Source organism: Dendrobates tinctorius, unplaced genomic scaffold (genome assembly GCF_039654945.1).
Source record: "Dendrobates tinctorius isolate UK_male_01 unplaced genomic scaffold, ASM3965494v1 ptg000051l, whole genome shotgun sequence".
Lineage (NCBI taxonomy): Eukaryota > Metazoa > Chordata > Amphibia > Anura > Dendrobatidae > Dendrobates > Dendrobates tinctorius.
The window spans coordinates 1190825-1211636 of NW_027361719.1; the positions used below are offsets into that span (position 1 = coordinate 1190825).

The window sequence follows — 20812 nt, forward strand, 5'->3', positions numbered from 1 at the left end:
GCCCCTTGTGCAGAATAATGTCCCCACGCAGCCCCCCATGCTGTATGATATCCCCATATAGCCCCTCACAAAGTATGATGTCCCCTCTGTCAGGCAGTGACTGGTGTCACATGTAAGGGTCGCTGTGTGTTCCCCACCAGGATGCGCACGTAGGCATATTGAGGCCATGGGAGTGCATTGCAGTCACAGGCGTAGCTGTGATTGCAATGAAGAATAAAAGTGAGTATAGGTCTTGGACATGCTATTTGTCCAAGGCAGATTTAAGGAAACCTGCTGTGCTTTTGTTTTTGAAACGGACTACAGGAAGGTAGTGGGGTAGTCCGTTTCTTTCCCTTGCCCGGGTTTTCCATGTGGCCCATGGCCACAGATTCCAGTTAAAAGCCTTGCAGTAAAGGGTTTGGGTGTGTCAGGGTCAGTCCGGCTTTTGCAAGTGTGCAGAGCAGAAGGCTCTGCAGAGCTACAGCTGTGTGAGGCAACACAGACAAGCAGAGCTGAAAGACCTGGCACGCACAGCATTCCTGGCTGTGCAGTCACCCATGGCAACCGGTCACGGAGGTGGACTGTCTTGTGCCCGGCGGCAATATGGAGGTGGACTGGTGTGTTTATCAGCTGCAATCTGGAGGATATGTTTCCCGGCTGCTATCCGGAGGATATCGTGTGGTGTGTGTTTATGTGAGTTTTGAACATTAAAAGAGACTTTTGTTGGAACTTTGCTGGGTCACTGCTTCATCACTGCACAGTGGATACCGCTGCACTACACCTCACACAGTATGATTTCACCATTCAGCCCCGTTACAGTGTATTGTACCCATATAACGCCCTTCTCAGTATAATATGCTCACTCAACCCCCTAAATATTATAATGTCCCCATAGTTTCCTGCCAATCCAGTCTATGGAAAAAAAAGCAAAACAAGGCTCCTTGTGCCATGATTGTTTTCACCAGTACTTGCATTTCAAAGATGTAGATACTGGTGAAAGTGAGAAGGGGGCCACACCAAAACAGCCGCATGTGGCTCCCAGGCCGCATTTTGTCACGGTATTATATAGAGTATTACTATTGGATGCTGCTGATTGGACTGACATCTTGTGAATGACGGCAATATACCATACATGAAACCGCTATACTGTGTATATAATATTCACATACCATTAGAAATACTCCTATAATTTAGGATGTGAAGGATATATCCATTTCACAAAATAGTAAATAAAAAAAAGAGCAGGTTAATGAAAGCGACACATATGAAAGCAAATTCAGCAACATAATATTCATTAACTTCCTTTAGAAAACTGAAATACTTTAAACAATGATTTTTTTCAAGATGTTGGATATCTTCCTTCTGTCCTCTTTATATTTTTATTTATACAGTCCGCACTTCAGGAAGTCACTGGCTAAAAGATATCAAAGTGAAAAATGTCTAATTATACTGGTCTAAAGCTGCATTCACACAAGTGTATGTTACGGTCTAAGCATGTACCATGATTTATGGGCTGGTCGTCAGTTTCCTGATCTAAACTTGACAGCTTCATACGTGTCTGAGTCTGTTAAGCTTGGTTCAGGAGACCTGGAGCCAGTCCGTAAATCATGGTCCATAGTTTGACCATCACATACAGATGTATGATTGCACTGACTAATCTTGGTCATAATTTCTAGACCTGTGATGGTTGCATCCCATAAGGTACAAGTTATAAGTCTAGAGGTAAATGTGGTGCCCCCAGGACATACTTCTGTTTTCTAAGGCTGTGGTAGTAAGACACCAACACTGGAACTGATTTATTCAAGGTGCCGACATAAAATTTGGGAGCCCTACACGTTTTAAAGTCATGCTAAACTATGTGAAATAAAAAGGCTCTCCGACACCCACCATCCCCATTGCCCCAAATATCACATAAAAAAGAAGTAACTGCAGATTACTAACAACCACTGGTCAACTCATTCCTGGTCATAGATGAAAGATTTTTGACTATGAGGAGAGAAACTTGGATGTAGATGGCTGGCTAAGAATGTACGCAATTTCCTCTACGCCTCATTTTTAATCACAAAGGGAAAAATGCAACTTTTCTTTCAACTGAAGAGGGGTTCCAATTTCTGAAATCTCAGGTTGTCCTGTCCTCTGTTCCTACAGTTTCTTATGCTGGTCCAACACATGTCACCGGAACCTATTGTGATAAGTGTCTATGAGTTATCTGATATTATATGATTTAATATTGTGCTTAGCTTGTATATTTGTCTATTTGATATAGGTGTTAATGAGGGTTTCCTTAGCCTTGCGCTGCACAGACTTTTCCCCCAGCGCAAGTAGGAGAACCATTTTCTGTGGTTTCCCTCTCAGGGTACTAACACTATACGATTTTAAGTTTGTACTTATTCTTAGGTTATTTAGTTTTGTAGTGTTTTCTTTTTTGACACTTTCCAGCCGGTGATTGTTTTTTAACGCCAATTTTTCTGTCTCTCTTTTTTATGGTACTCACATTAGTTACTTATAACGTTAATGGGCTTAGGCCTGTTTCACACTTGCTTTTTTTTGCAGCGCGTTTTTCCCGCAAAAAAACGCATTGAAAAACGCATACAAAAGCATAGAACTGCTGCGTTTTTTTCAAGCATTTTTATGAGCATGCATGAAAAAAACGCAGCGTTTTTAAGCGTTTGTATGCGTTTTTAGTGCGTTTTTACCACGTTTGCGTTTTTTTCCAACATTAGGTGGCCACTCACACTAACCCAAACCATGACTTTACTAACCCTAACCCTGACCCTAACCCTGACCCTAACCCTTAACCAAACCATACTTAACCCTAACCCTGACCCTAACCCTGACCCTAACCCAGACCCTAACCCTTAACCAAACCATACTTAACCCTAACCCTGACCCTAACCCTAACCCTTAACCAAACCATACTTAACCTTAACCCTAACCCTAACCCTGACCCTAACCCTGACCCTAACCCTAAACCAAACCATACTTAACCCTAACCCTGACCCTAACCCTTAACCAAACCATACTTAACCTTAACCCTAACCCTGACCCTAACCCTGACCCTAACCCTTAACCAAACCATACTTAACCCTAACCCTGACCCTAAACCTGACCCTAACCCTAACCCTTAACCAAACCATACTTAACCCTAACCCTGACCCTAACCCTAACCCTAAACCCCCTTAACTAACCCTAACTTTACCCAAACCCCTAAATTCCATTGTCTAAAGTAATGGTAAAAAAAAAAACGCATGTGCAAAAAAACGCATACATAAGCATGCCAATGCGCACATATGCTCACCATAGACTTATAATGGGTGTCTTGCTGTAAAAAAACGCATTGCGCGCGCATGCGTTTTTTTGAGGCAAATCGGACGCACAAAAAATGCAACAAGTTGCATTTTGTGCGCCCGAGCGCATACCGCAAAAAAACGCATGCGCGGTAAAACGAGTACAAACGCATATGTATGCGCACATAAGCGCATCCCATGCAAAGTATAGGAAAAAAAACCGCATGCGCTATTTAGCGCTAAATTACCGCGAAAAAAAACGCAAATGTGAAACCAGCCTTAATAATCCAAATAGGCGTTTTCACTTTCAGAGAGAAATTAATAAATCTGCAGCAGATGTCTTGTGCCTCCAGGAGACTAAATTTAAAATTAATGATCATCCCACGTTTTCACTAAAAAATTACCCTCATGTTTTTGAGGCCTCGGGTCCCTCTAAAAAGGCAGGTGTCATGACCCTGGTCAGGGACTCCTTGTCATTCGAACTGCTGGAGGAATTGGTTGATGTGAACGGTCATTTTCATGTCCTTGTCTGTTCTATAAACTCCCAAATTTATACCATTGTCAATATCTACGCTCCTACTAAAGGTCAAATTAGGTTTTTGAACAAATTACTAAAAAAAGCTTGAACCGCTAAAGAGAGGCATTCTTTTACTCTTCGAGGATTTTAATTTGGTCTCCGATAAAAAAAACTTGATGTATCTTTTTCCAGTAGACTTAATTTCCCCTCTTTAAATAATTGGCTTTTCACTAATGAATTTGACGTTTTTCGTTGTCTCAATTCCACCTTAAAGGAATATACATTTTTTTCTGACTCTCATTTATCTGCCTCTCGTATTGACCTCATTTTATCAGATGTATTTTCTCTCCCTAGATTTTCCTCAGTTTCAACTGGAAATAAATCTATTTCAGATCATGCTCCTGTTATTGCCAAATTGGTTGAGGGGCACTCTGTTAATAATCAGCAGTTGTGGAAGTGTAATGCTTCTATTTTTAAAAATCCTACTTACCATGAGGAAATATCTAAATCTCTCAATTTTTATTTTTCAGAAAATATATTTGATCCTTCCAAACCATTCCTCCAGTGGAATGCTCACAAGGCGGTTCTACGAGGCACTCTTATTCGTATATCCTCCCATATAAAAAGTTTTAACGGTCAAAAAATTTAAAATTTACAGGCTTTGATTAAGGAGAAGGAGTTGGAATTGTCCTTATCTAAAAATCCCTCCTCTAGCTCCACATCTCTAGCTGATTTATCCCGTCTTCGAAATGAATTAAGGGCTACAATTTTTTCGTTCTATGATTTGGCACTAAAGCAATCAAAATTTCATCATTACATGTCCCTTAATAAACCCACCCGTTTTATGTTTAATCGAATAAAGAAGCTTAGAGTACGTAACCGCATTGACAAAATTACTTCTTTTAAGGGATTGCCCCTCACCAACCCACAGGACATTGCAAATGAATTTGCGAAATATTTCAATCGACTGTATAATTTGAGGTCTGATCCCTCTCTTCCCGCTCCAGATACGGACTCTATTAATAATTTTTTATCTTCGGTTAACCTTCCAAATCTCAACTCTGTGGACGCAGATTTCTTATCTGCTCCTTTTACTGCTGAGGAGATTGGTGACACCATTAGTCAATAAAAATCATATAAAGCCCCTGGTCCCGATGGTTATAGTAACAATTATTATAAGTCTTTCCGCGACATTCTTGTCCCCCATCTAACTAAACTTTTTAATGCCGCTGCGTCTGTTGGTTCCTTCCCTAGAGAAAATTTAGATGCTACAATTGTACTAATTCCCAAGCCCAATACTAATCCTGATCAAATTTCATTAATAAATACTGACCTCAAAATTTATTCTAAAGTTTTGGCTTAACTTCTTAATCTTATTCTGCCTAAATTAATTTCCACGGACCAAATTGGCTTTATCAAACACTGGCAGTCCATTGAAGGGACCAGACGGCTGATAAATATTATAAAGTTAATTAATTCCCAAAAACTTCCTTCTGCTGTAATTTAATTAAATGCAGAAAAAGCGTTTGATCGCTTGAATTGGACCTTTCTCAGATGCTCCCTATTAAAATTTGGATTTAATTTAGACTATCACCAAAATTATGGCCTTATATTCTGACCCTCAAGCAAAAATTTACATTAATAATCACTTTTCCTCCTGATTTCCAATTTCTAAATGGTACCCGGCAGGGTTGTCCTCTCTCCCCATAGCTTTTTGCCCTTGCAATAGAACCGCTAGCCCAATTAATCAGAGATCATTCCTCCATAGAGGGTGTTCGAACAGATCGTCAAGAGTTTAAGATCAGTCTATATGCTGATGATATCCTCCTGTCTCTCACTAATCCCTGCTCCTCCATTCCACATTTACAATCCCTTCTTCAAAAATGTTCCTCCTTTTCCTATTTTAAGATTAAACGAGTCCAAATCTAAAATTTTCCAATTTAATCTCACCAATTCTCAAATCAGGAGTATAAAGGCTGTCTCTTCTTGGGGTTGGGCGAAGAGGGAAATTGTTTATTTAGGTCTGGTGTTTTCTAGAAACCTTGGAACTCTGATTTCCACTAACCTAGATTCCCTAATCGCCTCCACTTCTAAAGTCCTTAATTTTTACGTGGACAAAGAATTGTCCTGGTGGGGAAAATGTCTAGTAGCCAAATCAATATTCCTTCCCAAAATCCTTTATGTTTTCAGATCCCTTCCCCTGCTTATTTCCACTTCTTATTTAACTAGTCTGCAGACACGCATTAATTTATTTGGGGAAATAAAAAGGCCCATATTGCTTCAAATCAGTTATATAAACATAAGTTACGTGGAGGTATGGGACTGCCTAACATCTCAGCTTATTATTACTCTAATCTTCATGGGCGAACTAGGAATATTATTTTAATAAAAACTCCCTTCCTTGTTCTCTTATTTTGAATCTATTGACTTCTAAGCATTTGTCTCAGTCTGATCATCTGATTTTTATGGCTGCTATTGTGGCTTGGAGGAAGTTTTTTCAATTTAAGAATAGTTTTTCTACGATACAGCTCCTGTTGAGGCTTCCTCTCTCTTTTCTGGCCTCTGTTTATTCATTCGATTTGCATTCTTCTTGGGCTGACTGGGGTATTTCTAGATTAAATGACATCTTTGATGGTCATAAATATATATCATTTTCTCTTCTTAAGAATAGGTTTGGGGGTTCCCTCCTCTGCTTTTCTTCACTTTACTATGTTGAAAGAATTTTTGTCTCCACTGGTGACTCGTTGCCCTCTGCTATCGGAGCCAGCGGTCAATATTTTATGCAACTCAGGCCATAATATTTTTTGGTCCACTCGTTATATCTACCAGTGGTTTAACAACGATTCTGCATTTATAAAATCCCCATATTAGTCCAGTCAAAATACGAAAAAAAAATCCTTTACCCTGAACAAATTCCAAGAAAGAGTTTTATTGTTTTTTTTGGTAGTATTACATGTAGGGAAAAACATACTAAAAGTTTACCAAGATAGGGTTACCACAAAGGGTCCAAATGTGACGTCAAAGAATATGGCCGCCAAAGCTGTAAAATGTTAAATACGACTCACCTTACAGTGTCTATATTTATTTTACAATTACTACTATTATATTTATTATTTAACAATTTATTTATCTTCTTTTACAGAGCTGAGAATGATGGAAAGTCAAGAAACTTGCCCCTTATGCAGCCATGAAGTAGAAGATGACGGAGAAAGAGTGGTGATTGGTGCAAAAGGAGCTGAAGGGATCAATAAAGCCAGTATTGAGAGGGGCATTAGCACTGTGGTAACTGCTGGAGCAGTGGTGCACAAGAGATGTCGTATGAACTACATAAACAAGAAGCAAATAGACTTGCATAAGAAAGCTACTTCCGTTCATCGTTCACCTGCCAAGAGAGGTACACAGGTGTCTACTGGATCCTATGATAGCACGACGCAGTGTTTGTCCTGTGGACATGAAGTGGTGAAGACAAGAACTAGTAGTGATTTCGATGACTATAGCTTTGTTAAAACGGATGGATTTGTAAGGTCCATCTAGTCACATTGCAAACAGCATAATGATGACTGGGCAATCACCATTCAAGGGAGAATCACGTACTTTGGGAAGGACTTACATGCTGCAGACTGTCTGTATCATTGTTCATGTGACATTAACTTTCGGACAAATTACGGAATTCCTATGCGTCATGGTGGTGGATCTACTACAAAGAAACTGCGGAAGGTAGGGAGGCCGATGAGAATGTGTGCATTTCTCGAGGACAACGATGAAGAGCAACTGACTGTCACAGATCTTGCAAAGAAAATGACGGAGTATCTTGTAGAAGCAGACAGTGCTGCCTATAGTAATAAATGGCTGAGGTATAGGCTGGAGGAGAGGTATGGTGATTCGCTATTCATAGCAGAGTGAGAAGGGTTGCCTAACATTGTAACGTTCCGTGAAAAGACCAGAATAATCCTGAGGGACTATTTCCGTAGTCAGGAAACGGATTAAGAAGCCCAGAAGAGAGCCATCATAGAGACTGCGGCAAAACTAATCAAGAGCGATATCAAGTCTAAGATACCATCTTCAACCGATGAATATACGAAGACTTCTTCGCTTGAATGTCAGTCTGCCTTAGATTATCTCCCCCTGAGTTTGCTTTGCTTGCTTGAAACCCTCTTCATTGGAAAGGACATTCACAGGAAGGTTGCAAGCATTGGACAGTCAGTTGTTCAGACTGTACGTCCCAGGGCTGTAGTAGCTCCATTGCAGCTTGGGTTAGCAGTCCAGCTCAATCATCATTTCAGGTCTCGATTTCTTGTAAACAGTCTCTCAGCCATGGGATATTGTTCATCATATTCGGAAGTTCAGCGATTCAAGGAAAACGCTGCCGCTTTTGTTGGCCAGGATGTACTCGGTGGTACCATAGACAGACTGGATACGGCACTGCTGTTCGCTGCGGACAACGTCAATCATAATATCATCACGTTAGATGGGAAGGGGACTTTCCACGGCATGGGGATGGTAGCTACTGTGACTCCAGGAAGGAAGGTCAGCCGCACTGTTCTCAGACGGAAGACTGCGGACTTGGAGATAGTTGAACAAAGCAGAGTTGATGTAAGGGAATACCGTTTCGCAAAACACACTCGTTGAAACATAAAATTCAAACCCTTGCCATTTCTTGACACCATTGACCATCGTGTTGATGTATTGTGGGAGATGTCTTTACGCTTCAAACAGCCTGCACCGAGCTGGAATGGAATGATGCACATGCTACATAAAGACTGTGATCATCCGGGGTAGTCTTCGGTAATCTTCCTGCCCATCATTGACATGTATTCCGGAGACAAGTCATGCATCTTCTCTACTCTTGAGTATCTGTGCAACCTTGCTGATAAACACCAATCCGCTGCAGTTGTTACATTCGATCAGCCACTCTACTGGAAAGCGTCAGAAATCAAACACGAGGTGCCTGAAGACAGCCCGGTTCAAGATGTTGTCCTGATGCTCGGGAGCTTCCACACATTGATGAATCTTATGGGTGCCATAGGAACGTTGATGGATGGGAGTGGAATCAAAGATCTTGGGAACAATTTACGGTGACAATGCTGTGCAACACATCATGACTGGAAAGGCAGTTCAGCGTGCAGTTCGTGGCCATCTCCTCCTTGATCAGTGTCTTACTCAGCAAGTTGCAGACAAAGTACTTTGCGACCATCCTGGTTTTGCAGACCTGTTGCAAGAACTTGAGCAGTTGTATGCTCGGACACTGACAGGGGAGAGTGACTTGAATTCGGTCATCACTTCTACCTGCCTTAGTGAAATTGTTCACCTCTGGTCCACCAAAAACAGATTATCCTCTCACTCTCGCACCAGTAAACAATGGCTGAATTACCAACAGATGATTGGAATTGCAAGGGAGCTTATTGAGGCCGATTGTACAGGATCCTGGCTGATGCACCTTCATGCTGTAGCTGAATGTTTGCCCATTCTTGCAGCTGCTGGGCATGGGAACTATGTGAAGGCCGCCTACCTTTACCTCCAGTCTATGACCACTCTGGAAGAGGATATGCCATCAGTCTTCCATAGATTTATGAATGGCTTGCATGTTGTAAGGCGGACTGATCAGTACTGGGCAGGCCTGGTTTGCGACCTAGTCATCGAGCAAGCTCTGATGCGCTCCCTAAAAACTGCAGGAGGACTCACCAGAGGAAGTGGAATGTACGAACATCAGAGGACCTTGTGGACTCTGTCTGTGCCAGTGTCCTCTTCCTACAGTGATGCAATGCAGTGTTTCACTCGCTAGAGCTTTGTCACCAGTGAACAACACATGGAGGCAAGAACGTCAAGGACGAGAAGAGATCGTGAAGACCTGGAGAAAATTGCAGATAAACTCAAGACCTTTTCACCTTTCTCTGATGAAGTGTCTCTTCGCAACATTATCACCGGTGTCAATGCAAATAAGGATGTGAATGTCCATAACCTGTTCACCATTGGCAGAGAAATAGTGGCAACAATGAAGGGTCAATCACTGTTTTCAGTTAAGTACAAGCGGTCAATGAAAGCCAAGACCCTGGCATCCAGTGAGGCTATTGACGTTGCTAAGGAAAAAACAATAGACCCCGCTCTTTTGTTCCAAAGGTTTCTTGTGATGTCTCAAACTGCTGATCTTTCCCTTGATGAAGTGACGGCCTATGAACTTTCACCATACCCACCATCCCTATTTGAGGCAAAACATCTCTTACGCAAACCAAACAAAGCACAACTGTTAGCTGCTATAAAAGAACAGAGTTCAGATGACGCAGTACTCAAGGATGTACCAGAAGTGGAACATTATGTTCTTGACGGAGGTTCTCTTCTCCATCGACTGAAGTGGTCAGAAGGAAAGACATATTGTTCAATTGCTGAAGACTATGCATCTTTCACACTAAAGCACTATGGTAAGGCTACGATAATATTTGATGGTTACATTGGTGGACCAAACACTAAGAACATTACCCATCAGCGACGGCGCAAAAAAACGAACAAGTAACAAAGTGAACATTTCTGAAGGAACGAAATTTGTCGGGAAAAAGGAGGACTTCCTTTCGAATGTGGAGAACAAACAGTCTCTTATCAATCTCGTTTCACAGCGCATGAAAGACAGAGGTTGCCACGTAATGCAATCAGAGGGGGATGTAGATGTGGAGATTGTTAAGGTAGCAGTGTCAATGTCATCCAACAAAAGTACTAGTCTCATTGGCGAAGATACAGATCTTTTGGTGTTACTTCATCACGCGTCAACCAGCGATGGCAACAAGCTTTATTTCTACTCGGATAAAGGGAGTCCTGCAACAGTATACGACAGTAAGGTTATGAAGAAGTTCCTGGGAAACCATGTCTGCAGCAGTCTTCTGTTCCTTCATGCATTCACGGGTTGCGATACCACTTCCGCGGTTTTTGGAATCGGAAAAAAACTCGGTCTACACAAGGTTTTGAAGGGAGACTCGGTCTTAAATAGCTGTGCTAAAATCTTTTCCACACCTAACAAAAACAGAGCTGAGATTGAAGACGCTGGGTGTTAAGCGATGGTGGCATTGTTCGGGGGCAAACCTGGAGACAAATCTGCCTGCAATGAGGTATTCTACTCTCTGCAAAAAAGTTAGTTCAGCCAAAATCTGTTACACCTGAACGACTGCCACCGACCTCCTCTGCAACGAAGTATCATGCCCTTCGGAGTTACGTCCAAGTGATGCTTTGGATGGACAATGGTGAGGCCATGGACACTACTGATGGGAATTGCAGAACAACAGTCTAGTTCCAGTGATGATGGATACTTCACCCGCGCCAGAAACACTTCTGAAAATAATTCACTGCAATTGTTCTCGTGGTTGTAGTACACTTCGGTGCACTTGCAAAAGACACGGACTTACCTGTTCATGGGTATGCGGACCATGTCAAGAAGGACATTGTGACAATATGAGTGAGAAAGCAGTGTGTGATGATGAAAATAGTGACTACTGACGTGACACACTTATTCAGTGATGAAGTAGGTCTTAAAATGCACTGTGTCTATAATTTCTAGAAATGTACATATATGTCATGATGTCACTGATGACGTCATGACCTCGCCTGTCCATGTAGTTAGTATAAAACTTTGTATAAAAATTGTTATATGAAAATATATAGTATACAAAATGCAAACTCGTCTGTAACCTAAAGCTACAGCTTTGAAATAGGGAAATATTCGTTATTTTTAGTGCGATGGCTGTCATCGTCTTATGACGTCATAGTTAGAACCTTTGTGGTGATCAATTTTTGGAAAACTTTTAATATGTTGTTCCCCACATATAATAGTAATAAAAAAAATCATAAAACGCTTTCTTGGAATTTGTTCCGGGTCAAACCGTATTTTGACTGGACTATATATGAAAAAAATGGGAATCGGTTTTGAATTTTTCTGTTACTCCAGAGGTTTGGGAACTGACCATGTCTCTAACCTATTCTGCTACCATGTCTATGGCTCTCCATGAGTCCTACTTTAAAATCATATCGAGATGGTATCACTCGCCATCTCGTCTAGCTTTTATCAATCCTTCCACCTCCCCCCTCTGTTGGAGGGATTGCGGGCATCATGGTAGTCTTTCCCATTTATTTTGGTTTTGTCCACGTCTTCGGAATTTTTGGGACGACATCTCCTCTCTTATTTCTCATATTTTAAATCAATCAGATTTTCCACTGACTCCTCAGTTCGCCTTGCTCTCGTTGGATGCAAGTCGTTTGAATCCTTTTGTTAGGAAATTGGTTATTCATTTACTTTTGGTTTCTAAAAATGAAATTGCGTTTTATTGGAAATCCACTCGAGTGCCCTCTTCACTCGATATCATTGCAAAGCTGACTTTACATAAGGCATATGAGCAAAAATTGGCGTTGCTTAATGGCTGTCTTCCATCCTTTATAAAAAAAAATGGTCTCGCTGGCTGGAAATGTTTCCATGAGTTCTTATTAATATTATTTATAGTCTGATTGTTTTTTTATTTTTCCTCTCATGAATGCCTCACGATATTGCATTTATGTATGCTTTGTTGAAAAAGGTTAATAAAATTGTTTGGAAAAGAATGTACGCAATACTTTCATATTGTGGTATCACAATGAGTTGGGTCAAAAGTCAATCCATTTCTTTATCAAACTCCGATCCACTGCTAAATGTGTGATATAGTAATCAGTAATAAAAAAATTCCACTAGGTCAATGCTAAAGTCTGTAGTAGTTATTGTTGTGTAAACTAGAACATTAGCGGAGCGATCGGCTTACGTTACCTTGGCTAATCAGTACATTGTGCACCTCATATCTTTAGGGCAGACAATTAGGTACAGTAGTGCAATTTTTCCACTCCATTAAGCGGACTTGCTGTCTGAACTCACTATTGACTACAGAAGCAATTACCGGATACAGAAACATTGTTTTTTGTGATGTATCTCTCTGTACAAGGACGATACTGTACCTTGAGTCACATCGTCTACTTTGTACTTGAAGTCTTCACTGCCGCATGTCCAGGACATGTCTTCTAAGGTAAAAGACTGGTTGGATCGTAGCATTATAACTTCTATGACAGATGACTTCAGCAAGGCAATTTGGTCCTCGGCAGTAAGATCGCTGGTTTTTAATAAAAAAAAAAAAAATCACTGATGTTAGTTTTTTTTTTAATCAAGAATGAGGATGCTTGCAGCCGTGTCATTCTCATGAACGGTCATTGCAGAACACATTGACTCTTCTGGAAAACTTACATATCGAGTGATCCTAAAAATAATTGCAGAATCTACACGCACAAAAGGATCAACAATAAAACTATCAGGATCAAAATGGACTTATTCTGGCATTTAGTGGCATCAGTGTGTAACATGCTGCTATGATTACTGGAAAACTGTGGCACAGGTCTAATGATTTCATGATCAGACTAAATTTCTCCATCTCAAAATTACACTAAATCCATCAGATCAATTTAGTTAATAATTCAAAACATCTCAAATTTAATATAAATGTAAAGGTTAGCTTTTTACCAGGAGCTACAGTTGTTAACAAATTGTAGGAAACTAGTTTTCTGTGCATTTACTAATATACAGTACATTGACATAGCAGATATAACCCATTTTATACACTGCATGCAGACTTAGGATGCATGTGTAAGGAGGAAGACCGGCCTGCAGGTGCCTGCATCATGCTGGGTCCGGAACTGCTGAGGCTGCATCCCATGTTGCCCTGGGGAAAGAATAAGGGACAGGACAGGCCCAGTGACCCGGGAAGAGGGACATGGCTAAGCCAGGCAGTGAAGATAAAGCGCATGAAGAAACAGAGTTTCCCTCTGGCAGTGAGGGCAGAGGCAGGCGTGCGGCGGGCTCCGCAGTATGAGAGACAGCGCGGGGCAGAACGGCGGCAGAGCTTACAAATATAGGCCACTGAGCCAGTGAGAGCGCCCGGCTAAGCAGAGTGCAGCACGGAGGAGCGAGGGCCCGATGCAGAACCCTGAGGTGCCTCCCCCATTGCTGACAGATGCACAGCGACACCCCTGTGGGACAGACACTACTGCAGCGATCCTCACTTTGGCTGGCACATAGAGGAGCGCGCGCCGAGCAGAGCCATGCAGAGCAGCCATTCAGGTGATGGCAGCTGCTCAAAGAGACACGTGTCACGGGGAACCTTGCGGAGAGCTTTACTCTTTTGCTCCACAGCTTTTCCCGCTTTGATTGCCCAGGCTTATGGACTAGGGGCTCAGCGGGCAAAACCGGTGACCACCCGCTGCCACCAGAAGACGGATGTTAACTTTGTACTTCATCTGAGGACCCTACATCGGCCGTTGCCGGTGAAACTACTCCCACCGGACTGTGGACTAAGGACCCCACCAGGAGCTACGATAAGTGTTGTTTAAAACTTAGACTGTCGCGCTTGTTTTACTTATTTCATTTAAGCCTTGTTGTTCCAATAACTCTTTGCTACTGCCTATTACCTCCCTGCGTGTAGATTACTTTAAGAATAAATAGTATTATTATACCGTACTGTCCTGCAATCCCTGCGTACTGCATCCGTTTAACCTGCTTACACATGCTATTCTTAAATTACTGGAACTGCCCCTCCTACAGTACAAAATTATCTTTTCTATTATCAATGTCAGATTGTAGATGCTGTCACTGGAATATTGACATATCTAATGGGATTGACATATGACTACAACCCCCTTTCATTATATCCTACTATGAAATATGAAAGCCATAGGCAGGGATCCCACAAGTGGGACTTTCTTTGATGCAGAATGACTGGGCTATCCGCTTGTTAGACAATTTCCTGCTGGCCATAGGTGATCAGCATCCGGACTGAACATTCGGTGATAACCTGATTGTAGCAGTGAGTTGTCTGTGATGAAGCCAGATGTTCATTTGTACCATTTTTAAGCACAGATAAGGTTAGGTTTGCATTACTACAGTTGAGCGATACGTCGGGGTTTCTGTCGAAATCCCCCCCAAAAAGAGGGTTCCCATGAGAACCCAGCGGAGCCATTTACTTGAATGAAGCAAATGAAGTCACTGGGGACACTGTCTGATCTCTGTACTGGCTGTATTCATCTTCTTCAGGCGTACTCAAAAAGGTGCCAAACTCCTTGAGCATACCTGTATAGTAAGCTTGTTTTTTTGCACTTAGCTTATTTTTTTCCAAAACATTAAGCTTTGCTCTTGTACTGTATTTACAATACTATACCAATACATTCATGAAATGCGACATAAGACTGGGACACTATCTACGCTGGAGTCTGCCCAACGACCATCCTACATAAACAGCAATGTAAAAATGACACTTTCTATAAGTTGCTAAGCAGAGATCTGAACACATTCAATGTCTCCTTTAAAAAAAACAAACCCCGTCGGGTTGTAAAAGGAATCACTAAGGTTTTGTTTACACAAACCGACTGGCAGAATAATGTGACCGCTGATTGGTAAATGTTTTCTGATCGCCAGTCATCCGACTGTCTGGTTACACAGGCAGACCGGCAGCACAATGTGACCACTGATTGGCAGTCATCCGACTGTCTGGTTACACAGGCAGACCGGCAGCACAATGTGACCACTGATTGGCAGTCATCCGACTGTCTGATTACACAGGCAGACCAAAGCAAATGCGCCCTGAGTGATCTATACTAATGCAAGCCCTGTTTTCACAGGACAATGCACCACCAAGAATGATGATATTTTATGCTGCATAAAGCGTTTTTAACAATGGTTATTCACGATTATCGTGCAGTGTAAATACCTCTTGAAGGATTATTCCCATCTGACAAAGTCATATTGTACCACTGGGACTTCACGTAATGATCTTGCAATATGACTTCTATGACCCCCTTCTTCTAACTTTGAGAATTAAAGGGAATCTGTCACCCCCTGGGACGTATATAACGTACTACTATGGGCATACAGGTGATAGAAATGTTAACATAGTCCTCATAGCTGCTGTCTTGTTGCTGAGAAATACATTTGAAATCTTTTATGTAAATTAGCTCTTCCAGACTCCAGGGCAGCCTGGAAGAAAACTGGCGGTGTCTGGAAGAAAACTCTGCCTCTGGTGTTAATTTGCATACCACCCCCTCCCATGCGCGTCGTGCACGCGTGCGATTATGCGTACCTTTTCCGCCCTTCTATGGGCAGTGTCCATTCATCTGAGCAGACACCTGCGAGTCACTGCTACTTCATTCACCGGTGACTTTGCAGCAGAGTGTTGAAGCCACTGCCCATATAAGGCCGGAAAAGGTGCGCATAATCGCTAGAGTGCAGGGCGCAGGCATGGGATACACGCCACATAGCACTGTGATGTGTATGGGAGGGGAATGGTATGAAAATTAAAACTGAAGGCACTAGCTATGAGGCATACATGTAGGACTATGTTAATATTTCTATCACCTGTATGCCCATAGTAATAGCTTAAAAGGCATCCAAGGGGGTGACAGATTCCCATTAAAGTAAATTTCTGGATTTACATAAAATGTTCAGGTGGCAGGGATGGTGTCAAAATAATACATACTCACTTGCTCTAACCTTGTGGATCCAGGGCAGGATAAGAAGCAATGAGGTCCTGTTCTTTGATCACTTTTGATTGACTACAGCATTCAGGTAACTGGAACGGTGCATCTTCAGAGACACAACTGATTACAAACTCCTTCTGACAGTTGTGCATGCCTTAATTTTATTTATTTCTGTTTTTACACCATCCTGCCACCTGTAAATTTTTTGTAGAGGTCAGCAACCCACCTTAGAAGCCGCAGTGCTGATTTAGTGCTGTATCCCCATAAAAGTTTTCCTTGCCCAGCAGCACTTTTAGTTTGTAGCTGTTCAGGGAAATACAGGGAAACAATGAGTGGGAGGCAGTATTACATTAGTGCTGCAGCCCCTTCAAAAGCAAGATCTGTGAAAGTTCCATAAGTCAGATCCCCAGCAATCCGAAAGTAATGGTATCGCTTTATCATATGGGAATAACCCTTAATAAGGCAAAGTTACCGCAAAGTAGAACAGGTAACAATCTGTTTACAGTATATTGCATTCTTAGCTTTATTTCTCCTTCTATAAAAAGCAAAATTCTTACCGGAATCCAGGAATCATCTTTGCAAATCCAATAACTTTCTGTATACTATAACTAACCAAATCTGCAAGGTGAGGGAGCATGGAGAGCTCAGAGGAACTATCGGGTGAGCTGCCACCGGTAAGATCAGCAAATAGTGAACCGGGGAAAAAGCTGCTTTCAGAAGGATCTGCAAAGTCATAGAAAATATTTATTTAGCATAGACTAAAAAGACATATATAGTATGGAACATTTCAGGGCCTGATTTTAGGCATAGAGAAGCAGAACAGAAATCTAAGGCAGACTCACTCTGACTAATGAGCCTTATATGTATTGGGAGGCTTTACAGCTCTACTCCCATTTATAAAAGACCACTAAAACTGGGGGTTTGCCAGCCACAGATAACCTATCAAAAGTATGTCTCCACCAAGGAGTATGCTTGCAACAGATGAATAGAGGTTTGCTAACCTGTATAACAAATTTGTTGTGATCAGAGCTCTGCAGTTGATCCTGATTGATTATATGGTCACCTGTACTGCAAATTTTTATTATTAGAATACATTTTTAACACTATCTGCAAAGAAATGCCTTAACTATGACATGAAATATTACTGACTAGTATAGATTGCTAATGTACTAATCATACGTTATGGGAAGCATTTCATTATCCAATTACAAATCAATGACTACCAATAGTTTTAGTCATTTACACTGTCTTAATACATGCATAAATGGAATAATGACAATATACTCTTAGGGGAGTGTATAAGTATATAGCTATACATATATTTTCATCCTTTACAGTTAAAAAATTTCAAAAAGAAAATAGGCCGATACAAAAGTTTGGGCACCCTGCCTAGTTAGTACCTATGAATAACAAAGAAAGCCCACCAAAATAAATGGGTAATATAACTCAATAGTATATGAACTACAAAAAAGGGTTAAAAAATAACCCAGAACGAGTATAAACCCCAAAAATATTTTTTATTTATCTTCACAAAGGAATACATTAAAATATAAAGACAATGCTACTGAAGATTAAAATACAAAATAAAATGAAGAGGGACGCTAGACTAATATCAAAACAGGACATAAATTGTAGAGACTGGTAACAACCTGAAGCTGCTTTACTGACTACTTATATACATTCAACTTTCTCTGTGCCTAGCTAAGCATCAATTCACACAACTCATGTATAAGAAAAAACAGCAGGAAGACCACACTTACATAAATAAACAGGAGAAAGCGTCCCCGTCGCCCCAACGCACGTTTCGTCTTTGTAACTTCTTCAGGAGGCGTGTGATTTTTTTTGGGGGTGGTGCACTCAAGTCTCTTTTTTATCAGGGAATTTTCAAATCATTGCTTTATTATATAGAGGCTTTTTCTGCCCCACTTCATATGTTATTTTGTGTGCCCCATCGGTGGCTGCTAGCTGTACATTTGTGTGCAGAGCCTGGCCTTTCTTTGCCTTCTGGTGGTCGATATGTAATTGGTATGGTAGGGTGCCTATCCCCTTACATATGCATTACTACCTGTCTTTTCTGGTTGCATGTCGTCTATCCGTCTGGCAATCTGACCAGCCTCAGCATGTCTCTACCCAGGGGTTACTAATAATAGGGCTATACCGGCCTTTCTTTTCCAGGTAATGGTCATATATTTAGCTCTGGCTGGGATAGCACGTGTGCGGGGTCACGCGTGCAACAGATATTAAGTGCAACAGGATAAAGTCCTTGTCAGTTAGACAATGGCAGTTGGACAGGGCAGGAGACAGGTAAGGTGTATAACTTTTTCATACAAACATGCTTCTTGGTCAGTCGTACTACATTATGCATTGATCATATCAATCTGCTGCTTATTTGTTTTTACTTCTGCTTTCTCACAACTCGCCCGCCCTTTAACACATTCTGTGCACTTTCTCCATATCCACCCCTCCCTTCTCCCCTCTCCCATGTATAAATCTGAGGCTCTACTGACATTTCTTTCCCATTCCAAACCATCCAATACCTCCATGCAGCACTCAAAACATTCATACAAATTATCCCACCACCTGCTCTGTTTTTTTCTCCTTTTACTAGTTGCAGGTGACATCTCCCCCAACCCTGGGCCTCCCTCCACCAGCATACATTACTCTCCTCCAGCTGCATATAGAAACCCTGCTACTCTTATTGTTAAGTGCATGCCTTCTCCTATCGCTTTCCAATGTGCTCTCTGGAATGCACGATCTGTGTGTAACAAACTAACTTACATTCACGATTTTTTCCTCTCTAATTCCCTTAACCTTCTGGCTATTACAGAAACCTGGATCCAGCATTCAGACACCACCTCTGCTGCCGCTCTCTCGTTTGGTGGGCTGAAATTTTCAAATACCACCAGACCTGAGAACAGACAGGGTGGAGGTGTTGGTTTGCTCCTTTCATCACAATGTGCTTTCCAGGTCATCCCCCCCGGTTCCCTCACTTACATTTCCTTCCTTTGAAGTCCACGCCGTAGACTCTTTAAGCCCTTTTCCTTACGAGTGGCGGTTGTTTATCGCCCTCCAGGCTCCTTCCGCCAGTTTCTAGACCTCTTTGCCACATGGCTTACTCACTTTCTATCCTGTGACATCCCCATCCTCATCATGGGAGACTTTAACATCCCCATCAATGATCCCCTCTCCCAATCTGCCTCTGATCTTCTTTCTCTAACGTCTTCATTTGGCCTCTCACAGTTTACTAATTCTCCTACACATGAGGACGGGAATACTCTGGACCTGGTTTTCTCCCATCCCGGCTCGCTGCACGACTTTACTAACTCCCCTCTCCCGCTCTCGGACCACAACCTTCTTTCCTTCTCTGTCAAGAATGGTCTCCTCATCCGGGACACCCCCACTTACCACACTTATCGGAATACACGTACCATTAATACCTAGTGTGAGGAACTGAAATACTTTCCCAGTACAGATGACTAGTTACCTCAATTTATGTTGTATTTACATGCAATGACCTTATCTGGTGGGGGAATATGTGCCTTTCTTTCTCTCGGCAGGGGGGCCACTTGGGTTCACACCACTTCAGACTGGCCGGAGACTTCACTGGCTGTGAATTCAATTTTCATTGGTTAGGGGGTTGGGAGTAGAGTTGATACTTGATGGGGGAGTTCAGTTGTGTCTGGGGATCTGAAGGGAAAGGAGCAGAGTTAAGGCCGCTCCTGGAACCCATGAATGGACTATCGAACTTGGAGCTAAGTTTTCTCGGGCTTCGGTCGTGAGATCTATATTCCCCTAGGAATTAACCCATGGACTATTTTTACTGACTTGTTGCTGATCCCGTGGACTGGGGGCATTACATTGGGGTCATCTATCTGGACTTACTGAAATGCTTGTATGGATACAAATAAAACTTGTTGCATCGTTAACCTGCCTAGGTGATTACTAACACCCAGGACTCTAGATCTTCACACCTAGCAGCTTATGTACAATCTCCACACATCTTTAGCCCCCATCTCCTCCCTCTCCTGTCCAGACTTAGCATTGTCACACTTCAATAATCACTGAAGAATGCCCTAGATGAAGCACTACCTTCTACACGCAGAAAGACCCGACACAGACAACGGCAGCCCTGGCACACAATGCAAACACGCTTTCTTCAGCGCTATTCAAAGTGTGCAGAGCGGCAGTGGAGAAAATCTCTCTTAGCCGAAGACTTCATCCACTATAAGTTCATGCTCAAAACCTATAACTCTGCCCTTCATCTGGCCAAACAATCTTACTTCACCACCCTAATCACCTCTCTATCCAACAACCCAAAACAACTTTTTGAAACCTTAAACTCCCTCCTGAAACCTAAAGTACAGGCCCCCATCACCAACCTCAGCGGTGAGGATCTGGCCACTTATTTCATACAAAAAATCAACCACATCCATCAGGATATCTCAGCCCAATCTCCTCAGTGCCTGGATCCCCTTCCCTGCCGCACCTCAAGCTCACTAGACATAGTAAC

General features: G+C 42.0%; 1 protein-coding gene across 3 annotated transcripts in view; it reads right to left on the minus strand.

Annotated features, from left to right (window-relative positions):
• Nucleotides 1–20812, minus strand: part of VDR (vitamin D receptor) — a 251234-nt gene that overhangs the window by 16612 nt on the left and 213810 nt on the right. For all 3 annotated transcript variants that reach the window (XM_073576675.1, XM_073576673.1, XM_073576674.1), the window contains 2 exons: nucleotides 16860–17025; nucleotides 12742–12893 (listed from right to left, as the gene is read on the minus strand). In XM_073576675.1, the coding sequence (XP_073432776.1) occupies nucleotides 12742–12893; nucleotides 16860–17025 (318 nt within the window). The remainder of the gene's footprint in view (nucleotides 1–12741; nucleotides 12894–16859; nucleotides 17026–20812) is intronic.